The sequence below is a fragment of the Rhamphochromis longiceps genome, linkage group LG20 (assembly GCF_057381845.1).
Source record: "Rhamphochromis longiceps isolate RC_006_pf linkage group LG20, R_longiceps_female_GT1.1, whole genome shotgun sequence".
In the NCBI taxonomy this organism is placed as follows: Eukaryota; Metazoa; Chordata; class Actinopteri; order Cichliformes; family Cichlidae; genus Rhamphochromis; species Rhamphochromis longiceps.
The window spans coordinates 35,011,347-35,033,905 of NC_140576.1; the positions used below are offsets into that span (position 1 = coordinate 35,011,347).

The 22,559-nt window shown below is 43.6% G+C and overlaps 2 protein-coding genes and 1 long non-coding RNA gene across 4 annotated transcripts in view; 1 reads left to right on the top strand and 2 right to left on the bottom strand.

Moving 5' to 3' along the window:
* Nucleotides 1-803: 803 nt before the first annotated feature.
* srpk3 (SRSF protein kinase 3) lies at nt 804-16,198 on the bottom strand. 2 transcript variants are annotated; one of them, XM_085392809.1, is made up of 17 exons: nt 15,726-16,198; nt 14,636-14,729; nt 8,958-10,090; nt 8,753-8,861; nt 8,577-8,664; nt 8,399-8,486; nt 7,470-7,576; nt 7,218-7,383; nt 6,814-6,839; nt 5,124-5,216; nt 4,980-5,031; nt 4,682-4,900; nt 3,599-3,696; nt 3,389-3,496; nt 1,365-1,434; nt 1,146-1,238; nt 804-988 (listed from the first exon to the last, which is right to left on the bottom strand). In XM_085392809.1, exons 1-17 carry the CDS (start codon nt 15,733-15,735, stop codon nt 804-806), a joined length of 2,739 nt encoding a protein of 912 aa, XP_085248935.1. In that variant the 5' UTR covers nt 15,736-16,198. The 2 variants fall into 2 exon arrangements, with proteins under 2 accessions (XP_085248935.1, XP_085248933.1); XM_085392807.1 differs by having other exon boundaries at nt 14,636-14,732.
* LOC146645820 (uncharacterized) lies at nt 827-2,901 on the top strand. The gene is made up of 3 exons (XR_014908989.1): nt 827-965; nt 1,116-1,267; nt 2,644-2,901. It is a non-coding gene; the product is annotated as an uncharacterized LOC146645820 (long non-coding RNA).
* Nucleotides 16,199-19,972: 3,774 nt separating the features above from the next.
* The window catches only part of plxnb3 (plexin B3), a 91,593-nt gene continuing 89,006 nt past the window's right edge, over nt 19,973-22,559 (bottom strand). The window contains exon 40 of the mRNA XM_085392929.1: nt 19,973-22,279. Within this exon, the coding sequence (XP_085249055.1) occupies nt 22,175-22,279 (105 nt within the window). The 3' untranslated portion in view covers nt 19,973-22,174. The remainder of the gene's footprint in view (nt 22,280-22,559) is intronic.

Genomic DNA, 22,559 nt, shown 5'->3' on the forward strand with positions numbered 1-22,559 from the left:
CTAATAAATATTAAAATTTACATTTTTTAAAATTTCTTAATATAAGGAACTTTGATGTGCTCTGATTCAGTTCTGCATTTCCTTCTGCCGCAAACCAACACACTAAACGTCATTTCCCATGCTTATTAACACTAAAACTATATTTAACGTCACAACACTACGCTAATATCCTCAAGCAAAGCCTGCAAAAATGCAGACTTTTGTGAGGTGTGCATAAAGAGATAAAAACGTCTGCGAGCGGCTGATAAAAGTTAGGAGCAGGACGGCCCTGATCGCTGACGTTTGACCTCGGGGAGGGCAAAAAACTCACCTCCGCACAGTCAAACTTAATCAACACAGGAAGATCAAAGGAGGAAGAGTACAGCTTATTTCGCTTCAGTGGACACATCAATAAAGACTGCATGTTGGTTAAACTGGTCTTTAGAAACAGGCTGTGTTTACTGCTGCATCACCTGTTCGGACTTAAGTCCACCTGACTCTTATTTAAGCACAGGAAGTCCCACAACAAGTCAGCAGGAGACGCAGGTTTAAGTTCGATGTAGAAAAAAAGAGAAACTTGGAAGAACTGGAGTTTTCTATCAGAAATTATACTGAACATATTAAAATACTCACATATGAGACGTGAGGACTCAGATTCAGTTTGGATCCAGCCTCAGCCAATCAATCATCCAGTTACTTCAGGAATCAGCGCAGACACATGATCAAGATAACAATTTCCCACATTATGTGAACTCAACAGACGCTTCCAACCCTCCCCGACCGCCGACTGTCTCTGCGTGCAGCCCCTGAGGCTGCGTGCGCATCTATGTCTGCAGCCACGGGTGCTGCAGGCACTCCGCCGCCGTCGCCCTACGCTCAGGCTGCAGCTCCAACATGGTCAGCAGGAAGTCACTGAACTGAGCCGCCTGGTCCAGTGGCCACTCGTACTTCTCCAGCAGAACCTCGAACAGACCCCACGGCTTCAGGTTGGAGATGTGACGCAGGTCACCTGAGACAGGAAGAGTGAGGCATCTGGTTTTAAAAACAACCAGGTTCACTGAATAAGGAGGACAGAAAAACTCCCAAGCTTTACCATCTGCAACAAGAGTTCCAACTTTCCCCTCCTTTCTCTACAGTTTAGGATCACTGAAGGTAAACTGTCTCACCTCTCCTGCTGAAGTACTCTCTGGAGTACCTGCCAGACAAAGCGAAGGGCAAAGGAATCGGCCCCAACAGCTCGATGATGTGAGCGATGTGATCTGAACACACAGTGAAAAGTCACACTGAGGTAGTGTAAACACAGTCAGTCTAACACTACAGTACTGTGTGTGTGTGTGTGTGTGTGTGTGGTACAGCTGAGTGTACTGCCAGCTGTGCAGTAGTACCTTCATCTCTGGTGTAGTCTTCTCCTGAATGGGGCTCGAACAGGTAATCTCCTGTTGCCAGCTCAAACGCCTGAAACACCAAAATCAATGTTTCATTTAGTCATGTGACCACTGACTGAATCACACATCAATAACTTGTCAGGGAAACACAGATGAAGGACACACGGGTGGCGGTGTGTACATTCTCTGCATAGATCAGTGCACGCAATCAGAAGGTCTGCTGCCTGCACCTATTAGAATACCAAGTGAATTTAAATTTGCCTAAAGCAAAACGTCTCAGGACCGAGCTCGCAGTACAGTTTACACAGTTTACTCTGCCTTACAGAAACCTGGTTGCAGCAGGATGATTATGTTAGTTTAAATGAATCAACACCCCCGAGTCATTCTAACTACCAGAAACCTCGAAGCACAGGCCGAGGGGGCGGCGTGGCAGCAATTTTTCACACCAGCCTGTTAATCAACCAAAGACCCAGACAGACTTTTAATTCATTTGAAAGCCTGATGCTTAGCCTCGTCCACCCCAGCTGTAAAACTCAGAAACCAGTCTTACTTGTTATCATCTATCGTCCACCTGGGCCTTACACAGAGTTTCTGTCTGATTTCTCAGACTTTTTATCTGATTTAGTGCTCAGCTCAGATAAAATAATTATTGTGGGTGATTTTAACATCCATGTAGATGCTAAAAATGACAGCCTCAACATGGCATTTAATCTGTTATTAGACTCAATTGGCTTCTCTCAAAATGTAAAAACCCTTTTATCACACTCTAGATCTTGTTTTAACATATGGCATAGAAACTGAACATTTAACAGTGTTTCCTGAAAACCCTCTCCTGTCTGATGATTTCCTGATAACATTTACAATAATTGATTACACAGCAGGAGAGTAGACTTTATCACAGTAGATGTCTTTCTGAAAAGAGAAAGGCTCTCCCTCCCATTTGTTCCTAGAGTATTTAAAAGTAGAATGGGAGGCAGAGCCTTCAGTTTTCAGGCCCCTCTTCTGTGGAACCAGCTTCCAGTTTGGATTCAGGAGACAGACACTATCTCTACTTTTAAGATTAGGCTTCAAACTTTCCTTTTTGTTAAAGCATATAGTTAGGGCTGGATCAGGTGACCCTGAATCCTCCCTTAGCTATGCTGCAATAGACGTAGGCTGCCGGGGATTCCCATGATGCATTGAGTTTTTCCTTTCCAGTCACCTTTCTCACTCACTATGTATTAACAGACCTCTCTGCATTGAATCATATCTGTTGTTAATCTCTGGCTCTCTTCCACAGCATGTCTTCATCCTGTCTTCCTTCTCTCACCCCAACTGGTCGCAGCAGATGGCCCCGCCCCTCCCTGACCCTGGTTCTGCTGGAGGTTTCTTCCTGTTAAAAGGGAGTTTTTCCTTCCCACTGTTGCCAAAGTGCTGCTCATAGGGGTTCATATGATTGTTGGGTTTTTCTCTGTATCTACTGTACAATATAAAGCGCCTTGAGGCGACTTTTGTTGTGATTTGGCGCTGTATAAATAAAATTGAACTGAATTGACACCACCACACCAAATCTGAGACTTGCAAAATCTCTTCTGAGCATCATTTTGTGCAGTGACAGCCAACACTCCCATTACTGTGTGACCCTCAAACCAGTCAGAATAACAGAAAAACACAGATCAGCAACTTTTATGTGTTGCCAGATGGGTAGAAACTGCATTTCATAAACAATCTGTCAGATCAACCTTGAAAAAAAAAAAAACAATCTTCATCAAATTATCCAGATCAGATGACTTGGAAATGGGATCGTGCAGGGACCGTGTATAAAACGCAGAGTTTAGGCAGAGTTGTTTCACACACACCACTGCTCTCATCTCGTTTATTTTAGGGAATTGCTTTCGAATAAAAGGCCTATTTATTTATACACAGGGACAATATTTAATGGCTACATACAACAATGGTCTGATGAATATGCTGTAACAGTCAGACTGGGGAAAATCCCGCATGTAAAGCATGTCTATGTATTTTGCACCAGTGAGTACGTGTACCATGCAGGCAGTGCTCCAGATGTCAGCCGGGGGTCCGTACTCTGCTCCAATCAGAACCTCCAGAGCTCTGTACTGTCTGGTCTGAATGTCCTCTGTGAAGTGTTTGTGCTGGAAAAGAGACATAAGACGGGAAAAGAGAGAGGAGCCGTCTGATTGGTCTGACGGGAAAATAAACGAGAGGAAGAGATGACCGTGAAAAAGGATTCTCACCACCCAGCATGCATTTCCCAGATCAGCGATCTTCACTCTGATCTTGTCTGCGTTCTGGGAATCCAGAGGACTCAGGACAAAGTCGGAGGCGCTGAATGCTGAAATTTAAAAAAAGGAAAATCAGTTAAACCTGATTGGTTTAACTGCTGTTTGTGTTAATGCAGGATTTAGAAGGATTTGGCTAATTTGCAGACACTGAGTGAGGTGCTGGAAGAACTTCTGCTGGGTGGCTTCAGTGGTCACGTGGACAAACCTGGTGGTCCGGGGTGGTGGTGCTCTATTATTGGATTAGTTTGCCCATAACACCATGTTTGAGCATTAGCATGTTCATCATGAGTCCAGTTAGCAACAGGACATCCTAGGCTGCCACTCAATTCTAGATTTTCTGACTGCATCATCGGACCTGTGGCTGTAACTCTTTCAGCTGTTTGGATGAAGACGAGTCAAACTGTGAAAAGATCACCACTCGGCGGCGAGTAGGATCATGAGGTGGGGGAGCATGTCTGGCATACTAAAGCATATAGCGAGGGTGGAGTGGGAGTGTTTGGCAGAGGTCCCAGTCCAGGAGATTTAAACTTTCATTTGGCAGAGATTACAGGACTCAGAGTACAAATGGGCCACGTTCCACCTCCAGTTCAGAGTTCCCTAACCAACCATTGAGCTGAAGAAGTCCCTTCAAGTGTGGTTAGCTTATGCTGTGTACAGAACATTTTTGGATAGAATTTTGGGGACAGTGGGCTGTCTGAATTGTTGAGTCTGAGGATCCCTTTGATACAAGGAGCACAAATCAGCTTCCTCTGAAAGATCTGTGGGAGGAGCTAAGAGTAGAACAACTCCTTTGCTTCATCATCATATCATTGTAGGGGATGCCTCCCTGGGCTGGTCCTCAGTCCCCTGATCAGAACCTGCTCTTTATCCTAAAATCTGTAGAATAACTTAGAGCAGTGTGAGAAAGATAGTAGTGAAATATAAAACTGGAAGTCTTTCTAGGGAGAATGGGCCAAAAATCTCTCAGTTGCTACAAAAACAGACTACAAACGATAAAGGCGAAGTATTAAATTGAAACGTGTGAGCGTGTCCAACCTTCTCGTCCACTCGAGTATCCGGACTGAGTAGAAAGTGCAGATTCAGACGTTGCTGACATCACTGAGCTGGAGAACCCTGATAGGCCAGAAGCGGGACTTGAGAACCGTCCGGGGGCGTGGCCGTTACACCCATCCTCAAACCAAGAGCAGTTGGACTCTGGGCTGGTTTTGCTATTGGCTATAGAGCAGGACGTGTTGCCATTGACAACCAGAGAGCCTAAGAACAAAGAAACACCGTATTTATACTGTGTTAGACAACAAATTCTACTTCGGCCTTTACTAACGGTCACACTCACCGATACTGTCTGCATCCTCAGCCTGCAGCACACCATCGTCTTCCTCCATCCTCTGAACACACAAACAGAAGAGTTAACCCTGCAGTACTGCTGGAGGACTGGTGCAGCATGTTTCACAGTACTATTACTGCAGTGCTACTGTACCTGTATATCAAACAGTCTCTCCTCTAACAACTTCTGCTGTCGCTTTGCTTTTCTTTTCAACTTCTTCTTCTTGTTTTTAGACAGTTTTCCGATCTGCGCGCACACAGGGCGAGACAGGCAGCAGGACAGTGAGGCTTCAACAACAACAGTAACAATTTTATGTTTCTGTAATCAAGACGCTCAAACACACGCCTGTTGTTACTGACAACACACACCCATGCACACAGTTCCTTTTCTTGACCTTCGGCCAATCAGCTTGCAGTAGTTTACTACAGCTATAACGTATCTGATACCTGCACTACAAGGCAGGATCTGAGGCTGAGTGAGGTAACTTCAGGTTTGAACTCATCTTTTCAGTGTCACAAACGCAGTTCTTATGGGAGAACAGCAGCAGGATAACTTATCCTGTTTGAGATACCTTAGAGCAGGAGTGGGAGAACTCCAGGCCTCGAAGGCCGCTGTCCTGCAGGGTTTAGATATATCCCTGATCCAACACAGCTGATTCAAATGGCTAAATTACCTCCTCAACATGTCTGGTAATGAACTAATCATTTGATTCAGGTGTGTTGACCCAGGGTGAGATCTAAAACCTGCAGGACACCGGCCCTCGAGGCTGGAGTTCCCCACCCCTTCTTTGCAGGTATGCAGCACATATAATGCTCGCAGAAGGAGTTTCTCCAGTTTTTTGAGACCCAAATAATTTTTCATTCCTGATTAGCTTCAGTGAGAGATACAGTACTCAGCAGAAGTGAAAACATAATTCCTGCCTAAATTTCTGTCCCACTAGCAGCAAGTAATCTTAGAGCCATTTTGCTCCATATAGAAACAGCAAACCCTTTTAGTTGCACACCAGCGTATTACCAGGTTGATTGTGAACTTTTTACCTACTTGTGGCTCCATAGTGTAACATGCAAAAGGTCCCTGGTGTGAAGCTACCTGCTGTGGCGACCTCATGAATAAGGGAGCTTCTACATTTATTACTTTTGTATATGCCTGCTCTCCCCTGCTCTCACATTTCAACACGAGCTGAAGAATAATTATTTTAAAAATGATCTTGCTGTGCCTCAGTGTTGGAACGGTGATACCGATCAGTCTAATAATTCACACAGTCTGATTTTCTTTCTGGTTTTAACAGGACTGGTTCCAGGGCTTTCCAGTTTTACTGGCCACTCACACTGTTTTACACTCACACATCAATACAGTGCTTTTTTACACTATACCTGCATATAAAAATATGCTAGTAGACCTTTCCATGTTTTCAGTCGACTACATACTGCCAAACAATTGCCACTGGAGTTTGTGGTGATTCTAACTAAAGGTATCAAGCCGATAATCTCCACATGACTGCTTAGCCTGATTGATGATTTTAGGGTATTTGAAGCCAGATAAAGGAAAGATATCCTAGGTCAGGGGTGGCCAACTCCAGGCCTTGAGAGCCGGTGTCCTGCAGGCTTTAGATAACACCCTGGGTCAACACACCTGAATCAAATGATTAATTCATTACCAGGCCTCTGGAAAACTTCAAGAAATGTTGAGGAGGTAATTTAGCCATTTGAATCAGCTGTGTTGGATCCAGGACACATCTAAAACCTGCAGGACACCGGCTCTGGAGGCCTGGAGTTGGCCACCCCTGACCTAGGTGTTTAGAGGTTGCACTTGAATACAGTAGGCATCACATCTGGACACTTACCTCTAGATCCCTGGGAGCCGTGCTAACTAGAGAGAGAGACACACAGGGACAGACAAACAGGGAGGAAACGGCAGAAACAGGAAGAAGAAAAGGAGGAAAACAGAGAGACAGGAGAAACAGTGCAGTTAGAGCTGTGTAAGAAAGGAGAAGGAGACAGCTCAGAAAGCAGACAGACAGGCAGGTAGATGTCTCTCTGGATGGAGTGGAAACCACAGCTCCCAGTAACTGTATGTAACACGTCTTAGCATTAAACATTTCTGTTTGTCACTGATCACTGAGCTCACTGATCGATTTCTCACTTTGATTGGAAAACACTTGACAAAAGCTTCATTAGCAGGTTCCTGACACTTAAAAAGAGACACTAACGCTTCCTAGTTCCGACCAATCACATAGCAGCTGATCACCTGATGATCCAGAAGGGGGTGGGGCTCCAGCTCTCTGCCAGATAGTAGCTTCAGCTGCCAATCTCCTGACGTAAACCTCATCAACCTCCAGCAGGATGTTCTCTGGTTTGATGTCAGTGTGGATGATCTTACACTTGGTGTGGAGGTAATCCAGACCCTGCAGCACCTGCAAGCGCACAGCCGAGTCCATGCGGGTCAGCAAGTCCAAGTCACTGTATATATACTGTATAGATCTGTGTTTGCATGCGCTACCTGTCTGATGATGGCCTTGACACAGGCCAGAGGAAGTCCCATGTAGTTTGACTTGATGATCCACTTTAAGAGCTGGTGGCCCAAAACTTCCAGAACCATACAGACATCTGAGAACGGCTGAGGAAACTAACAGCCCACTCTTTCTAAAATTAATTATTAAACAGTACCACACAAGTACCAAGTCTACTTGGTAAGAACGAATGGAAAAACATAATCAGCTTCCTCTCCAGCAAGTCTCCTTCACGGATGGATCTGTCCTGCTCTGCAGCCTCGCTGAGCTTCGTATAGCGGCTCGCTAACCGGTTCTTCGTGTGCTGGTGAATCTCCAGAACAGAACCAGCAGATTTGCTTTGATATGATGTCGTCAGCCCGCGTAGATTTACACAACACCACCTTAAAATACCTCAACAAATATAAAAATTCTTAATTGATAATAATCAGGAAAGTACAGCAAAGAGTTTAATTCATTCTCAGCTTCTTCTTCTTCTTCTTCTCGATGTCTTTGATCTGCCGACCTTAAGGGCGAAGAGGAAGGATTCCTGTTCACAACTGTGCAACGAAAGACCTGTGACTTTTCACATTTGCAGTAACAGGGCTCAGGATTGTGTCGATCCGAAACACTGTGGTGTATATCCACAGACAATGAAAGGATAACACAGGTCTTCATGTCTGTCCCACTGCAGGGCCAGACTGTGGCACAGCCGCTGAATGATTCAATGAATCACAACAACAGCGACTGGTCAGCTTTCCAGTATGAAAAAGCTACATGGGAAATGCTGGAGCTAGCTCCACAGCAGTGACTGAACTTTCAAATTACAAACAAGGGGGTCATTTTTTATATTGATCACTAATTAGCGTGTAGCGTCATTCTGAAAGATGGAAAAATAAATATTTTAAAAAAGAAATTAGAAAACTTGGTTAAAGGATACGCACTCCATTGACTCCAGAGATCTTGAAGTCATCAATGAGCTGGACGATGGTTTCTCTGTAGGGGTCAGAGGGGTCGCTGTCTCTCACCTGGAGGGACCGACAGACACTCTGGTTACCTGAGCCACAGCCCACGTTGTTGCCGTTGTTTAGAGAAAGCATAAGAGAGCAAACACTCACGCATCGCAGCAGTTTGATCTCGTCCAGAGCCGTCTCAGTGTAATGAGGAGCGCTCTTCACCACTTTCAGCGCCACAAAACGCTTCTTCCTGAATCAGACACAGATTCAGATCATGTGACAACAGAAACCATGCAAAAAGCCAACGAACTGTCTTCAAAACATCATGTGTGCCGTACTGCAGATCCCAGCAGAGCCAGACGGTGGAAAAGTGTCCCCAGCCTAGTTTCCTGACCACGTGGTACCTCCCGTTAAACAGATCGCCAATATCCACAGGGTAGTATCCACCTGGAGCGCACAGAAAGAGAAGAAACCAGAGCTTTTATTTGATTTTAAACCCACGACAGATCTTTACTCTTGCAGGTTTCTCTGATAAATTCTCACCTTTACAGTAATCAGACGGGTCCTCCTGCTCCTCATCATCAGAGCCCAGCAGCTGGGCTGGGGGTGGGGTTAACTCTGGAGGGGGCGGGGTCATAGCTGGAGGAGGTGAGGTCAGTTGATAGGTTGCCGTTGGCATCATGGGAGGAAGGCTAATGGGAGGTCCCAGAGAGTCGAGAGAGCGCATGAAAGAGGGGGAGGAGGAGCAGAGGGGGGAGTACAGGTGGGAGGAGACACTGGACGTAAAGGTCACTGAGGTAAGCAGGTAAGGATCGGGTTGGGAGGGGCTTAATGGAGGAGTGGGAGGAGCTTTGGCAGGATGCGTAGCAGACACCGACGGGGACTTAGAGGCATTGTGGGTAACCGTGTGCGGTGAGGTAGGAGGCGATTTGTAGAGCTCTGTTTGACCGTCTGCTGTGACGGACTGAAGAGTTCTGTGAGGCGATCTGGAGGAATCCTGGGTATTATTACTCTGAGTAACAGTTGGCAGTGGTTGGCTGGGACTGTGAGGAGAATGTGGAGAAGCTGCAGGAGGTGACCGGTTGCAAAACTTATAGCTGCTGAGGGCAGTTTGAGGAGGTACCAGGGGTTCCTCGGGGGAAATTATTGTGCCTAGAAATGGTGATGAGATCTGGAGGGGAGGTGGTGACGGCGTACGGGGAGCATTCAGCGCTGTGATTTCAGTGGTTAACGGGGGTGTTCGTATGGGCTCCTGTGGAGGTTCTTGGTGGGGTGCCGTGGTAGTTTCATAGGGATCTTCTGAGCATGCTGAGGTGTTTTCATGTGGCGTGGTTACTTCTGGAGTGCTTCTAGGATCATCTGGAGATGTTGACATGTTTTCGTGTAGTGTGGTTGTGTCTGAAGCGCTTCTGGGATATTCTGGAGATTTTGATGCGCTTTTGTGCAGTATGGTTACTTCTGGAGTGCTTCTGGGATCTTCTGGAGATACTGACATGTTTTCGTGTAGTGTTGTTGTGTCTGGAGTGCTTCTGGGATCTTCTGGACATGCTAACGCGTTTCCATGCGGCGTGGTTGTGTCTGGAGTGCTTTCATGGGGTGGCAGAGCAGTCTGTGGGAGTGCTGTGGGTACCCTGCTGTCAGCATCCAGAGTCTGAAGGTTACAGAGGTCATCAGACCTGATGGTAAAAGAAAGTAGAGTATATTGAGTGGATTGGGAATACAGGGCAGAAAACTCCCAGTAAAAAAAATAAATAAATAAAAAATAGAAAATTCATAATCGGCAAGAATTATGGGGACATTTTTTAGACATTTAGTTTGCTGACAAAAGTATTAAAGATAATTCAGCTGTGAATCTTAGACATGGGTTGCAGGGGAAAGCTATAAACTCACACAAGTGGCAGCTACGTGAGCCCGATCAGGATTTCTCTTATTTATAAAATGTTTCATCCACCAAAAGTCAAAAATGGACAGTGACAAAAAAAAAAAACTACTTTTTTAATTAAATTTTAAATTAAATGCCTTTGTGTCTCTCAAAGGGCTAAAAATACCAATAAATGCAGAGATTTCAGTCGAATAAAGTAACAAAGACTCTGTGTCTCATCATTATGCAGCTTTTATGTACGACCAGGGGGCCAGTCGTGCTTAAGTGCAATCAAAAGGCACATTTTTAGCCAGGAAGAACCCCAGTTGATACAATAATAACAAAAATAATAATGATAATTTCACAGTGTTCAACCATGTGGACAGATTAAAAGACTTCGAGAAGGGAGTAACTCATGTGTAAGAAGACTACTTCAAAGAAATTTGAAAAGCTCCTTTAAATCTGGGAGAAAATAAACCAACGAGGATGAACCTCAGTCGCTGAAATGTCAAAAAGTTACTGGAAACGTTTCAGGAATATGAACTCTCAGACCACACGACAAATCAGGTGAAACCTCGTACACACAACAAAGATGCGGACAGTAAAATATGAAGGTCGAAGGACTCTTTTTGACATTCGGATGAAGATTTGGAGAAGTTTATTTTGTGCTTTTTGAAATGAAGCAGGTGTGTGTGTGTGTGTGTGTGTGTGTGTGTGTGTGTGTGTGTGTGTGTGTGTGTGTGTGTGTGTGTGTTTGTTTGCTGGTGTACAAACTGCCGTGGGTGGAATCAGACAAGCAGTTTGTTTTGTTTGTTTCTGTAAAAATAATTTTAAAAACTTTTGAAAACAAAAACAAACAAACAAAAAGACTAAACCCTTAGCTCTGTGGACTGTTACAAGCTCAGTAATTATCTCATTCTGGACACAGACAACCTGCAGAGATCAAATAACACAAACACACACACACACACACACACACAGAGAGCTGCTTTCCATCATATCTGAGTCATGGACATTGTTGAAGTTTGCCTGAGCTGTACTGAAATAGACTGAAGTGCGCACGTGTGTGTGTGTGTGTGTGTGTGTGTGTGTGTGTGTGTGTGTGTGTGTGTGTGTTGTGGGATCATAATTCAGTCTCCGGTTCTATTATTGGATCTGAGTGTCTTCAGGCTGAGACCAAAACTGTTTCTGTCAGCGGGACAGCAGCTAGCTTAGCAGGAAGCCTGCAGCAGGCTAGCTGTTTCGCTGACATTTTGTGTGTCGTTATGTGACGAGCTGTTTATCGACAAGACTCACAGCTCAAAACTTTCACTGGAAATCTGTCAGTCCTCATTCGTGGGCAGTTAAACTCAGTAAATACCCAGTCTGATTGAGTTAACTGTCACATGTGTTGATGCCCTCACTTCGGTCTGGCAGGCAGCTCTTTAGTCATGGAAAATTAAAGGTCATTACTCAGCCAGTGCAATGCCAACCATGAACCATGAAAGGAGACATCTGCTTCGTCTTAACGTCTGTATTACTGTTTCTTCAGTTACCTGAAAAACCAAAGCTACCAGCAAACTTTGAAAAACTTGAGCTTGTTCTCCATCACTCCAAATACTTCGCATGGAAATCAGCACCTACTAATCAACTCATTTTCAATCAGACCCAGGTAGCAGATAGCAGACAGCAGGCTGGATGGCTCCACAGAGACTTTCCCCTTCTGTGCACAAGTAAAAACTTTGATTGTCCCTGTCAAATATTTAAACTACTGCCAACCGCCAGTGCTACCGCTCAGCCTCTGTGTAGACACACCTATGGTATCGATTTCTAAATGATACATCACCTTGTTATAGAGTTATTACATTCACAAGATATTCAGAAAACTTGACCTCGAGTTCAAGATCACTGAGATTTGAACTCGATACACCTAAGGTGCTACTACGTCACCTCATTTTTTAGTTATCACATTCACAAACTTGGGTATCAACACCGGCTGCCTGCCCCGGACGGTGACAACAACACCTCGTCAGCATTTTACAGCTCAGGAGTAAAAATACTAAACATTTGACGTGGTAGCTGTTCTTCAGTTTAAACCTGCAGAGGCATAAAGTCAAAGGTAAATGGTTGGGAGGCCATGTGAACGAGGCTCTGTGTAGTCTCCAAAACAGCCAGTGACTCGATAGCCTCAGTGTGAAAAGGTAAAGTACTTTCACCTGCATTCTTTCTAATGACCAGCAGGGGTCGACTCAACAGAAGTCTCACTAAACACAACCTGATGCCCAGTTTGTAAGGTATGGTTCCATGATCAATGACAATGACTATCATACACTGTGAGATATCAGTGAGTACCCCTGATAACTACGAGTACTGCCTCTCAGCAGGCTTCCTGGAGTTGGCCAATCAGAAGAAAATGGGCTTTTGGGCAAGGTGGTCTTAAAGAGACAGGAGCTAAAAGACCACATTTAGACATGTGGACTGAGGGGGCTTCTTAAACTGCATAAACATAAACAGCTGGATATTAGCAGAACAGAAACACTCAGGTGCAGATGTTGCACTCATTTTGTTAGGGTCCGTGTCCACAGCGAGAGAGATTGTTGTTGCTAGGTTACAAAAACCATCTTCTTTAAATTTTTCTTCTCTATCCTTAACTACAGTGTTGATACTGTAAGTCACGACCTTTCTTGAATTTAAGTGGTCGTGAGAGAGAGGTGCCAGTGAAGAGCACAGAAGTGTTCCCAGAGATGGTCTAAGAGCACCGCGAGAGCAGAGCAGAGGGGAAAAAAGAAAAAGAGTGTGCTGAGGCTGTTTTTGTGATGGATTTCAAACACCATCAACGCAGAGATTCAAAAGATTTATTTTCTGTAAAAAAAACAAACAAAACAAAACAAGAAAGAACAGATGACAAAAGTGCAAAAAAAAAAAAAAAAAAAAAAAAAGGCTGTCTGTGCACTCAGAGCTTTACTCTGGTACAGCTGATCTGCAGTTTTCTATATTTCTGCACAAACATGTCATAGAGGTAGAAATAAGAACCATATTAACCAAATTCAACATAAATATTGGTCTTAGCTGTTGATTTATTTACATAAAAATAAAAGGGAGACAATATTAACCTGTGCTTCAATAACTGGTGCAAACCCATCGATGCTGCGATAACTACAACTAAACATAACTCTTGATTAGTCCTGCACACCGGCTTGCAGGAGTTTTTAGTCCAAACTTCAGCTCATGTAACTGACGTGAACGCCTCACTTCAGACTATTTCACGGCCATCTCCATTATTCTCTGATCATTCTTTGCACTAACAGTGTGTATGCTGATGCTTATTTTCTTGGTGCATGATCGACTTTCTCCTATTTCAGGTTTCCTGAAATTATCCTTCAAAGTTTGCTGACATGATTGAGAAAACAAGCCCAAACCATGTACTACTGCCACCATGTTTCACAGATGGGATTAGGTTCGTATGCTGAAATGCAGTGTTTTCCTTTTTCTACAGATGATGCTTCAAAGTTAAACCTAAAAAGTTCTGTAACAGGCTCATCCACTTACAAAGCACTGCTCAAACAGCCTTCTGTTTCCTCCACATAATGTGTGGAGAATGTGCACCGACGTTGCACAGTGATGACACGCTTATGAACATTAACATTAACATGGGTTATGATAACCACACTTTGATAGATCTATGACCTGCAAGGGAAAAAGCGGGGCTTACTCACACCTGATTGCAATCCCACTGAATAAAAAACATCTGATAACAAGTTCATCTTCAAATCTACGGCTAATCCCTCACACACTTTCACCTTCCCCTCACAGATAAATAATACTGAGTCATTTTCTGAAAATAAATCAACAACAAATGACAATATTTGCATTTTATCCATTTAGTTAGGTTATTTTTGTCTAGTTTTAGAACTTGTATAACGTCACTTTCATGCAGAAATAAAGAAAATCTAAAAATGTTTCCCCACAGCTGAAGATGCTGGTTAAGTTCTGACAAGGGGAAAAATGAACAGGTTGGTTCTAATGTGTTTCTGTGATATTAAAGCATAATAGCAATCTTATCTTATGAAGCAATCTTGAACTTTAAAGTTACACAAATTAGAAAAAGTGAAAGCTCATTAAGACACCAGAGATAATTCTTTGATAAGATAAATGAGCTCAAACTTTTCAGAACTTGTTAATATGACGCGATCAGGAAATCAGATTAAGGAGTAAAAATCAATGCTCTAAATGAATGGAGGTGACACACAGGAAGTTAAAACCAATTTTCTTGGAGTGCACCCACATGCATTCACATTAAGACACGCCTCTAAATTTAGCCTGTGAGTTTGTGTATGGGGTAAGCAGCTGATCCAGTCTACAGTCTCTGCTGGTTTCTTACCGGTTCTCTTCAGCTCGAATTCTCCGGTGTTTTTTGCCTCTGCGGCGGTGTTTCTTGCCCGTGCCGGCAGGGTTTCCGGATCCGGCACCGACTGCTGCTGAGAGGAGGAACAACGTCTTTAAAATACATCATTAACACAAGGTTCAATCACATAACAAACACCATTAATAATGTGAAAATCCAATGATGTGAGCCTTCCTGTTAAAAATATCATCATAAATAAATAATCAAAATACTTTAAAATAACACTATCATAACTCTGACAAGTCTGTTCCATAAATATTAGATAATTTAGATTAGCATTATGTTACCAGCATTTTACAAAAAGTAATCTTTTGTATGTTGTATAGTTTAATTTGCATAAAGATGTAAAACTGCCAGATTACATGTTACTGTTTATTCTGATGTTTGATACTAATTAATAAAATACAAGAAAACAGTACATAGTACACACACATCACTGCTACAAATATCCAACACATTGTAACCAGCTGTCATGCATATATTCCCTAGATTCACGACAAAACAGTAGAACACGAACCAAACACGATTCATAAAATTCTTAAATTTGGGATCTTTAATAGTTGTGTAGCACCTACACAACTATTAAAACAGAAAACAGCACCGGATGATGGTAACCTGACACAACCCTACAGTACGGCCTGAAAACATATAACACAAGACTGCACGTTTATGACCGAAAACAATAACTCCAAAGATCCTGTTCTCCATAACCCTGAACCCGGGATGGGGTGGTGTAGAGGCGACAATCATGGAATACATTAGAGATTTGAGTTAATGAAGTGTCACCTGGAGGCTCAATCGTGTGCCGAATTTATCAGCAGACGTTTTTATTTAATTTGAGACGTAAGTCAGGTCGGTGAATTCGACAGTTATCTGATAAAGAGGCAAAACCCTTAAATACAACATTTTTCGAATGGAGTCTGGCATTGAAGTTGGCGGAACCCGAAACCCCAGTCCGTGTGTGTCACAGCCTGGTACCTCAAGCTGATGCGAGCTAGCTTAGCATGTTAGCGTTGACTCCAACTGTATCAAGCTGTAACACCGAACTAAATCCAGTCTACTTTACCTATCAGCATCTCGGCTCCCGGTCCCCAGTCCGAACCGGTCAGAGAGCGTCTATCTTGTCCGGGCTGACGTGCTCTGACGGCTCTCGAGCGTCCTCGACCCGGTCGAGCTTCACAAAAAAACAGCCGCTGGACTCCGTAAACAATGCGGCTGCAGGAGGTTCCGAAAGTCCAAAAATTAGATCGGGTCGAGGCGGATCCGCACGGTGCAGCGTGGTTACCACGAGCCGCTGGCCTGTCCGTTAGCCCGTTAGATAAGAGCTGTCGGTCCGCTGTCAGTTAGCCTGTTAGCTCCGTTAGCTCCAGCTGCAGATCACCAGCTGGTCCTGCTGAATCCGCCCCGACCTGTTCGTCTCTGAGCCGGTCCAGAACCTGGTCCGCACGCTTTATTTGGGTGTGTTTAATTCGCTGTCTCGGTCTTGCCGTTCATGGACTCAACAGCTGCTGACAGCCTGACACCGGACACCGGGCTTTACGCATGCGCAGTGACCGGCCACGAGCTAAACTGGGAGCAGTGGCGCATCTAGAAGGTAATTTAGGGTGTCTGTGATAACAAAACAGCAACAACCCAGTGCCCATTCTTATTGTTCATGTGCAAAAATGACGTCAGAGAAGTCAGAGGAAGTAAGCTGAATCTGCTGCTGATGCTGATGTTGGGTAATACCTGGGAGACCAGGATAGGATACATGTGTACATAGTTACTATTTCTATTTATTTATTAGTGTCCTTGAGCACGATGCTGCTTTCTCATGGCATTCCTGTCAATGGGTGAATGCGAGACACATTGTTAAGCACTTTGCAGGACTGCTGAGATTAAACGGTGGAATATATGCATTAAACCGTTTAGGTTTAAGCCACAAAACTCCTTGGCTGTGGTTTCTGTTAAAATAGACCATGTTAGGCAAGCTTAGAAAGAATATCTGTCAGAAAGCTTTTCTTCTTCTTCTTGCTGTCATAAAGTGCTGAAGGCAAACTTCTCCTATGTGTGCTGGGATGTGGTTAATTCACTATCTGTAATCACAGCAGGATGGCAGGCTTCATTTTCCTCCAGCATATGCTGCAGCAGAGCTGATGCTGAGGCAGATTCCAGATGCATTCAGCTCAAGAACTTGTATATTGTGGGTTTTGTGCACACAAAATGCTTACATTCATCAAAGGGCTTTCGTCATTTCTCACATTTTTTGTCTCGTCGACGGGAAATTGATCTCTGTGAGCCATGCTCAAGTTGATGATGCACATATAAGAGCCAACACACACACACAGCTGGAATATTAGCACAAGTATTTTTCTCTAGAAGTAGTTTCAAATATTTTTGAGAATGATGACACATTCTTACTGCCCTTTGTTTAACTGAAAGGTATGCTATCTTGTCACGTTGCCTTATTATGAATTTAAATAAAGGTTCAATATGAAATATTGTAATATATGTTACCATAATCTCCGTTACAAGTGAGATCATAAAAGCAGCTGTAATAAGGCAATAATATAACAATAAATGATGCACACTGCAGCTGTGCCAAATATTATTTCAATATGGAGAGATCATTCGGAAGAACTGAACAAAATCTATTGAGACAGAGAAATTAATTCATCTATTTGGCCACTGGACTCTGATGACCCATCATGGCAGAATGGAATCCCAGCGGGGACAGGATTTAGGGCAGGACCCCCATAGTTTAGGTCCTGATGGTGGTGAAGATTAAGATGAAGGCTTGGATGGAGTGAGTAACTCGGGTGAGGTGAAGATGGGAAGGAGAGTCTGAAAGGGAGAATGTATCTCAGTGCTCTTCTTCAAAGCATGCAGAGTGGCGGCTGACTGGGTCAAAGAAGGCGGCAAGAAGATGACTGGACTGGTGTAATGATGCCAGTACGGAGTTTGACAGCATGGGAAAATGGTAGTGACTAGCAGCTAAACATCCAGGAAAGCAAGCAGATGAGTTAATATTGCAGATTGTTCTTGTTGAACTTATGCATGAACTTCATATCTTATTTGAAAAGCTTGAAAATGAAAGAGATGAAGAAGGTTTCATGTTGTAAAAAGCCTGTTGTCCTGACTATTCTTTCCTTCTCTTTGGAGCAGAGGGAGACCAAGGGCAAAACACAAACTACAGGAGAGAGAGATGGCAAAAGTTTGTGACTTTTCCAACACCAACATCTCTGCTGCTGCTCATTCAATGGTCTGAAATCAAAATGGTTGATGCTATAAAGTGGGTCATGGGGCTGTGACAACCCTAGGAGCTAAAGAAAGGTGATTTATTACGATTCATAAAAAGATCCAAACATACTGTCTCACCTCTTTCGTCAAAAACATGATAAAAATAATCCAGAAGGAAAAATGTTTTTTGCTACAGGTCCAGAGGGCCTCGTTTCCCCCCAGGAAACAGAAAATCCAGACTTCTCATGATGATGTCGTGAGAAATGATGTCATCATGACATCAGAACTGAAGTTTGAGATGCCACAGCACAGCTGAGAACTGTTAAAATTATAACTTTATTTTTACATGATACAAATTGTGTTTGGCCTCCTGCCTTTTCACAATAAAAGCACATTTCCATTGCAGACTGAATCATCATCATCATCATCCTCAGACAGGTATTTACAGGCACATTTACACACTGTTAGCAAACTGTACACAGTCAGTAGAAACAACTGATCCTGGAGTTCTTTTATACAAACCCTTAAAGTTTCTTTTATTTATTTTTTATTCCCTTATAGTAGAAAAAAAAAAACAATTTCGTAACAAACAGAGCTCAACCAATTAGAGCTGAGGATCAAACTGTACAGAGATCAGGTGACATGCGCATCATCACTGACAAGGCAGGTTTTAAGCCCCGCCCCTCACCTTTAAAACAAAAGAAAGAAAATTATACTGAAGAAGCACCATAAATCTGCATCTGCATCATCATCATCATCAACACACGCATGCAGAAATCTATTGTGACCGAAGAACTACAACTACGGGTCAAACACAGGCTCAAAAAGCACACAAGCAAAACACAGAGTCAGAAATAGAAGAAGAAGAAAAGTCCAGCAGGAAGAACTGGGTCAGCAAAATCTGGTTCAGGTCTCTGGTTTGGTTCAGTTCAGTAGCAGGGACCATCATCAGAGTCCACCTGCTAGGTTCAGTCCAGCCAGAGGCCATAAACACCGGGGGCACGCACCCAGTGTCGTCAACGCCATCCACAAAGACCAAGACGACACACTAACAGCTGAAACATCATGGCTGCCTTGAAGACCCAGCTGTGACGTCGAGCAGAATCCAAATATCCCGAGAGATGTCGACTCTTTAAACCGGGATCTGGAATTTACACGACCCTTTAATCCCGGTATGTGCAGTGAGTCCGGATCCTCGAGGGCTCCGACCGTTTTTGTGCTATAAACATTACAATACTGATGAGAACGAGAAAGCATCCATAGATTTAAAATGTGGTACTGGATGTGAACAGCCCAAGACCTGAAAGCTCTGTGGTTGGTGATTAAAACCACGCAGGGCATCAGCAGCATCCATCTACCCAGTAAAAGTGATACTGGTGAGATACATGCACAGATAAAACCCACCCCATCCACAGCCTGTTCACCCTGCTGCCATCTGCCAAGCAATGCAGGAGGATCCAGCGGTGCACCACCAGATTTCTTTCTTTTCTTCCTTTTTTTTCTTTTCTTCAGGCTGCTGAATTCATCGCCCATCCTTTTTTCATTAGTAGCATGCAGCAGCTACGTCTACAATTTCCTTTTACCACCGTGTGTTGGGTAATGGTAATAAAAATGAGCCTTCGATCTCTTAAACTTCACTCATTAGATTCGGGCAGATCTGATATCAGAGCTGTAAACTAATACCTGTCACGTGTAGCTCAGCAGATCTAAAGTAGATGAAAACGGCTACCATAACAATGGATGTGGCAGCAGTCGGTAACAACCGTGGCACGACACCTGGACCAGTGTTTCAAGTTACTCGTAGCTTCGTTCTTGAAGTACACTGCGTCCACCTAATGATAAAAAACATTTTTAACAGTTGCAACTCAGCAGAAATGCTGGGGGACATACACGCCAAGCAGAGAAAAACAGGAAGCTACAATCGCCACAATCTGTGACCTGAAACAGCAGCCGAGCACAGTGTGGTACGTGCTGTTTGTGCTCAGGGTTTGTGGCTTTACTCTGTTGTGTTTGGTGGGGGTGAGTTCTTCTGGCATATTGTCAGGGTTTGTGTAAGTTGCTGTTGTTGTTTTTCCTTCCCTGGTTCAATACAAGTTAAGCATTTAAACTGATTTATTTTCCCAATGAGCAGGGGGATACGTGATCAATAAGGCTGCTGTCAGAACAGACAGTGCCACCTAGCTGCAAGAGTGAAGGCACAGCTGGGATTAAATAAGTATAAATAGGACTTACAGTATGTACACACAATAAGTTAGTAACTAGCTAGCACACAGCCACTCTTTATCTCTTTATGTCGCTTACACAAACACACACACACACACACACACACACACACACACACACACACACACACACACACACACACACACACACACACACTTTAACTCCTCCCACAGATTTTAGATTGTTTTTTCAGCAGGTTCGACTTCAATGTTTCAGTTCAACATTCAGTGTGACTCCAGTCTCCGTCTCCACCACTGCCTCCTTTCACCTGCACAATACTGTCTAAATTAAGGACATCAGTCATTCGTAGGCTGGACTTTTGTTCAATTCCTTCGGTCCTAAGAAGCTCCAGCTGCACTCTGAGAAGCCTTCAATCACCTAAAATGCTCCAGCAAACGTACTAGCAGGAACAGGGACTGAAACAAGACAGAAAAGAGCTTCAAGGGTTCCTTTCAAGGAGAAAAGAGTTAAAAAGTTTCTTGCACACAATAGCCATAGTGACCTGCTTCTTAGCTTCATTATGGAGTTACAGGAAAACGGTTATAAACCCTTCTGAATAGACAATTCAAAAGGGTTTATTTATAACATTAAAATAATCTATGAACTTTAACAATTAGAAATAAAATGACATTAGAGCACATATCCTTCAATGCACATCAGCAATAGGCAGGGAGAGCAAGATAAAACCCAGCACAGGGCAGAGCAGACATCAGTGAAGATATATCACTTTGATGAAGTCAGATGCACCATGAAAGGTGAAGCTGGGCTGCAAAGCAGCTTGCACATCAAAGCAACTGCGGGCAGGCTGAAGCAGTTAAAAACATGCTGAGCTACCAGCTGATGTGGGTGAGGACTGTGGCTGAAGTTTGCAATTGTGGTGTGTATGAGCATGCATGACACCCACCTGATTCATAACTACTTCTGTAAGTGGTAAAAGTACTTTTTCCTTTCAGCATATCAGAGTGGAGAGATGCTGCTGAACACATCTGGTGAAATCAAAAGGATTGTCTAGAGTAAGGGTTTCCTAAAATAGAAAGAGAAGTAGAGCCAGCTCCCACTTTGGCTTTGGGAAGCAGACACCCTGTTTACTTTGAAGACTAAGCTTCAAACTCTCACTCTTCTTAAAGCTAAAGTTCAGACTGGATCATTAGTCTGGGACAGTCTAGGAGAGGACTGTCACACTGGATCCTGTTACCACTGCAGTCCCTTCCTTGGAGTCCACAGTTTAAAAAAGATGTGGATTGAATTTGTTTTCATCTCTGACAAAGATCCTCACTTGGTCACATTCAGCACTCGCTGGTTTAGTTTCAAACTAAATCTAAAGCTGCACTCATACAAAACAGATTGATGAAGCAGTCTGGACCCACACCTGTAACTGAGGAAGGCTGGAAGGACTGGGACCAGCAGGTCACTGTTAATGAGAAACTGGAGTCACGCTGAAACGTGGTTTAAATGCTCCCTGATTTTGGTTCTTTTATTGCGCTTCTTAAAACTCTGCCCAGATCGGCAACATCAGAGCTGCTGGTTTCAGTAGAAAAGGCGAAACTTACAAACAGCACGTCTGCGACCAGGAGCTCAATAATCAATACATGAGAATCTGAGTATTTCACTTGTGCTTTTTGACTCACAGACAGTAGAACAGCAGGGAACTCTGGGAAACATAGTGCAAGGCAGCAGGTGATGGTGATATTCCCTGATCTAATTGGTAAGATTGTCGTTCTCCACCATAGGCTGGTGTCAGTCGGCGTAATGCGGCTTCAGGTTTGGTTTAGGTTAGTTTAACTTTAGTTTCAGTGCTGCTGCTCTGTGAGGAAATCTAAAGACCTAGGATCTCCTGAGTCGGACTATAAAAGCTCATATATCCTGACACACACACACACACACACACACACACACACACACACACACACACACACACACACACACACACACACACAGATGCACACAGCAGGAAGACACAGTGCCACTGCTGTCCAGTCATTTCCACTGCTTCAGTCTTTGTAAAGATGTTTCTTATGATTCTTCATCCCCATCCTCCATCATCCTCCTCTCCTCATTTAAGATAAAAACACATCAGAGGTCCGTGACCTTGTTCTCCACCAAGGCGGCGACCTGCTGCAACCGATAGGCCAGCTGCATCTTCTGCCCTGAACTGTCCTCCTCCAGAGACATGATGATCTGAGCAGTAGACACAGTACAGAGAGTTGGACAAGTGCAGAAGTGTAAGATTGGTCTAGAGAGCTGCTAATAACCAAATACATGTTTGTTTCTTTTATTGTAATCTGTCATTTTAACCACTGGATTGCAAAAATGCAATGTAATCTGAATACTTCGTGATTTCTTCAGAAGAACAGAGTGCACCTGTTACCAAGTATTTTATTTATATAATACACTTAATGCACTGCAAATGTATATAAAACATTTGTAGTGCAATTAAAGTGCTAAGTGAGAACTTACA

What these genes read in the sequence shown, in the direction of transcription:
- srpk3 (XM_085392807.1), bottom strand. An exon ending in CGGCTCCCAGGGATCTAGAG is followed by an intron (nt 5,217 to 6,813) that starts GTAAGTGTCCAG and finishes GTGTGCGCGCAG; the next exon opens with ATCGGAAAACTGTCTAAAAA. An exon ending in TGAGGATGCAGACAGTATCG is followed by an intron (nt 4,901 to 4,979) that starts GTGAGTGTGACC and finishes CTTTGTTCTTAG; the next exon opens with GCTCTCTGGTTGTCAATGGC.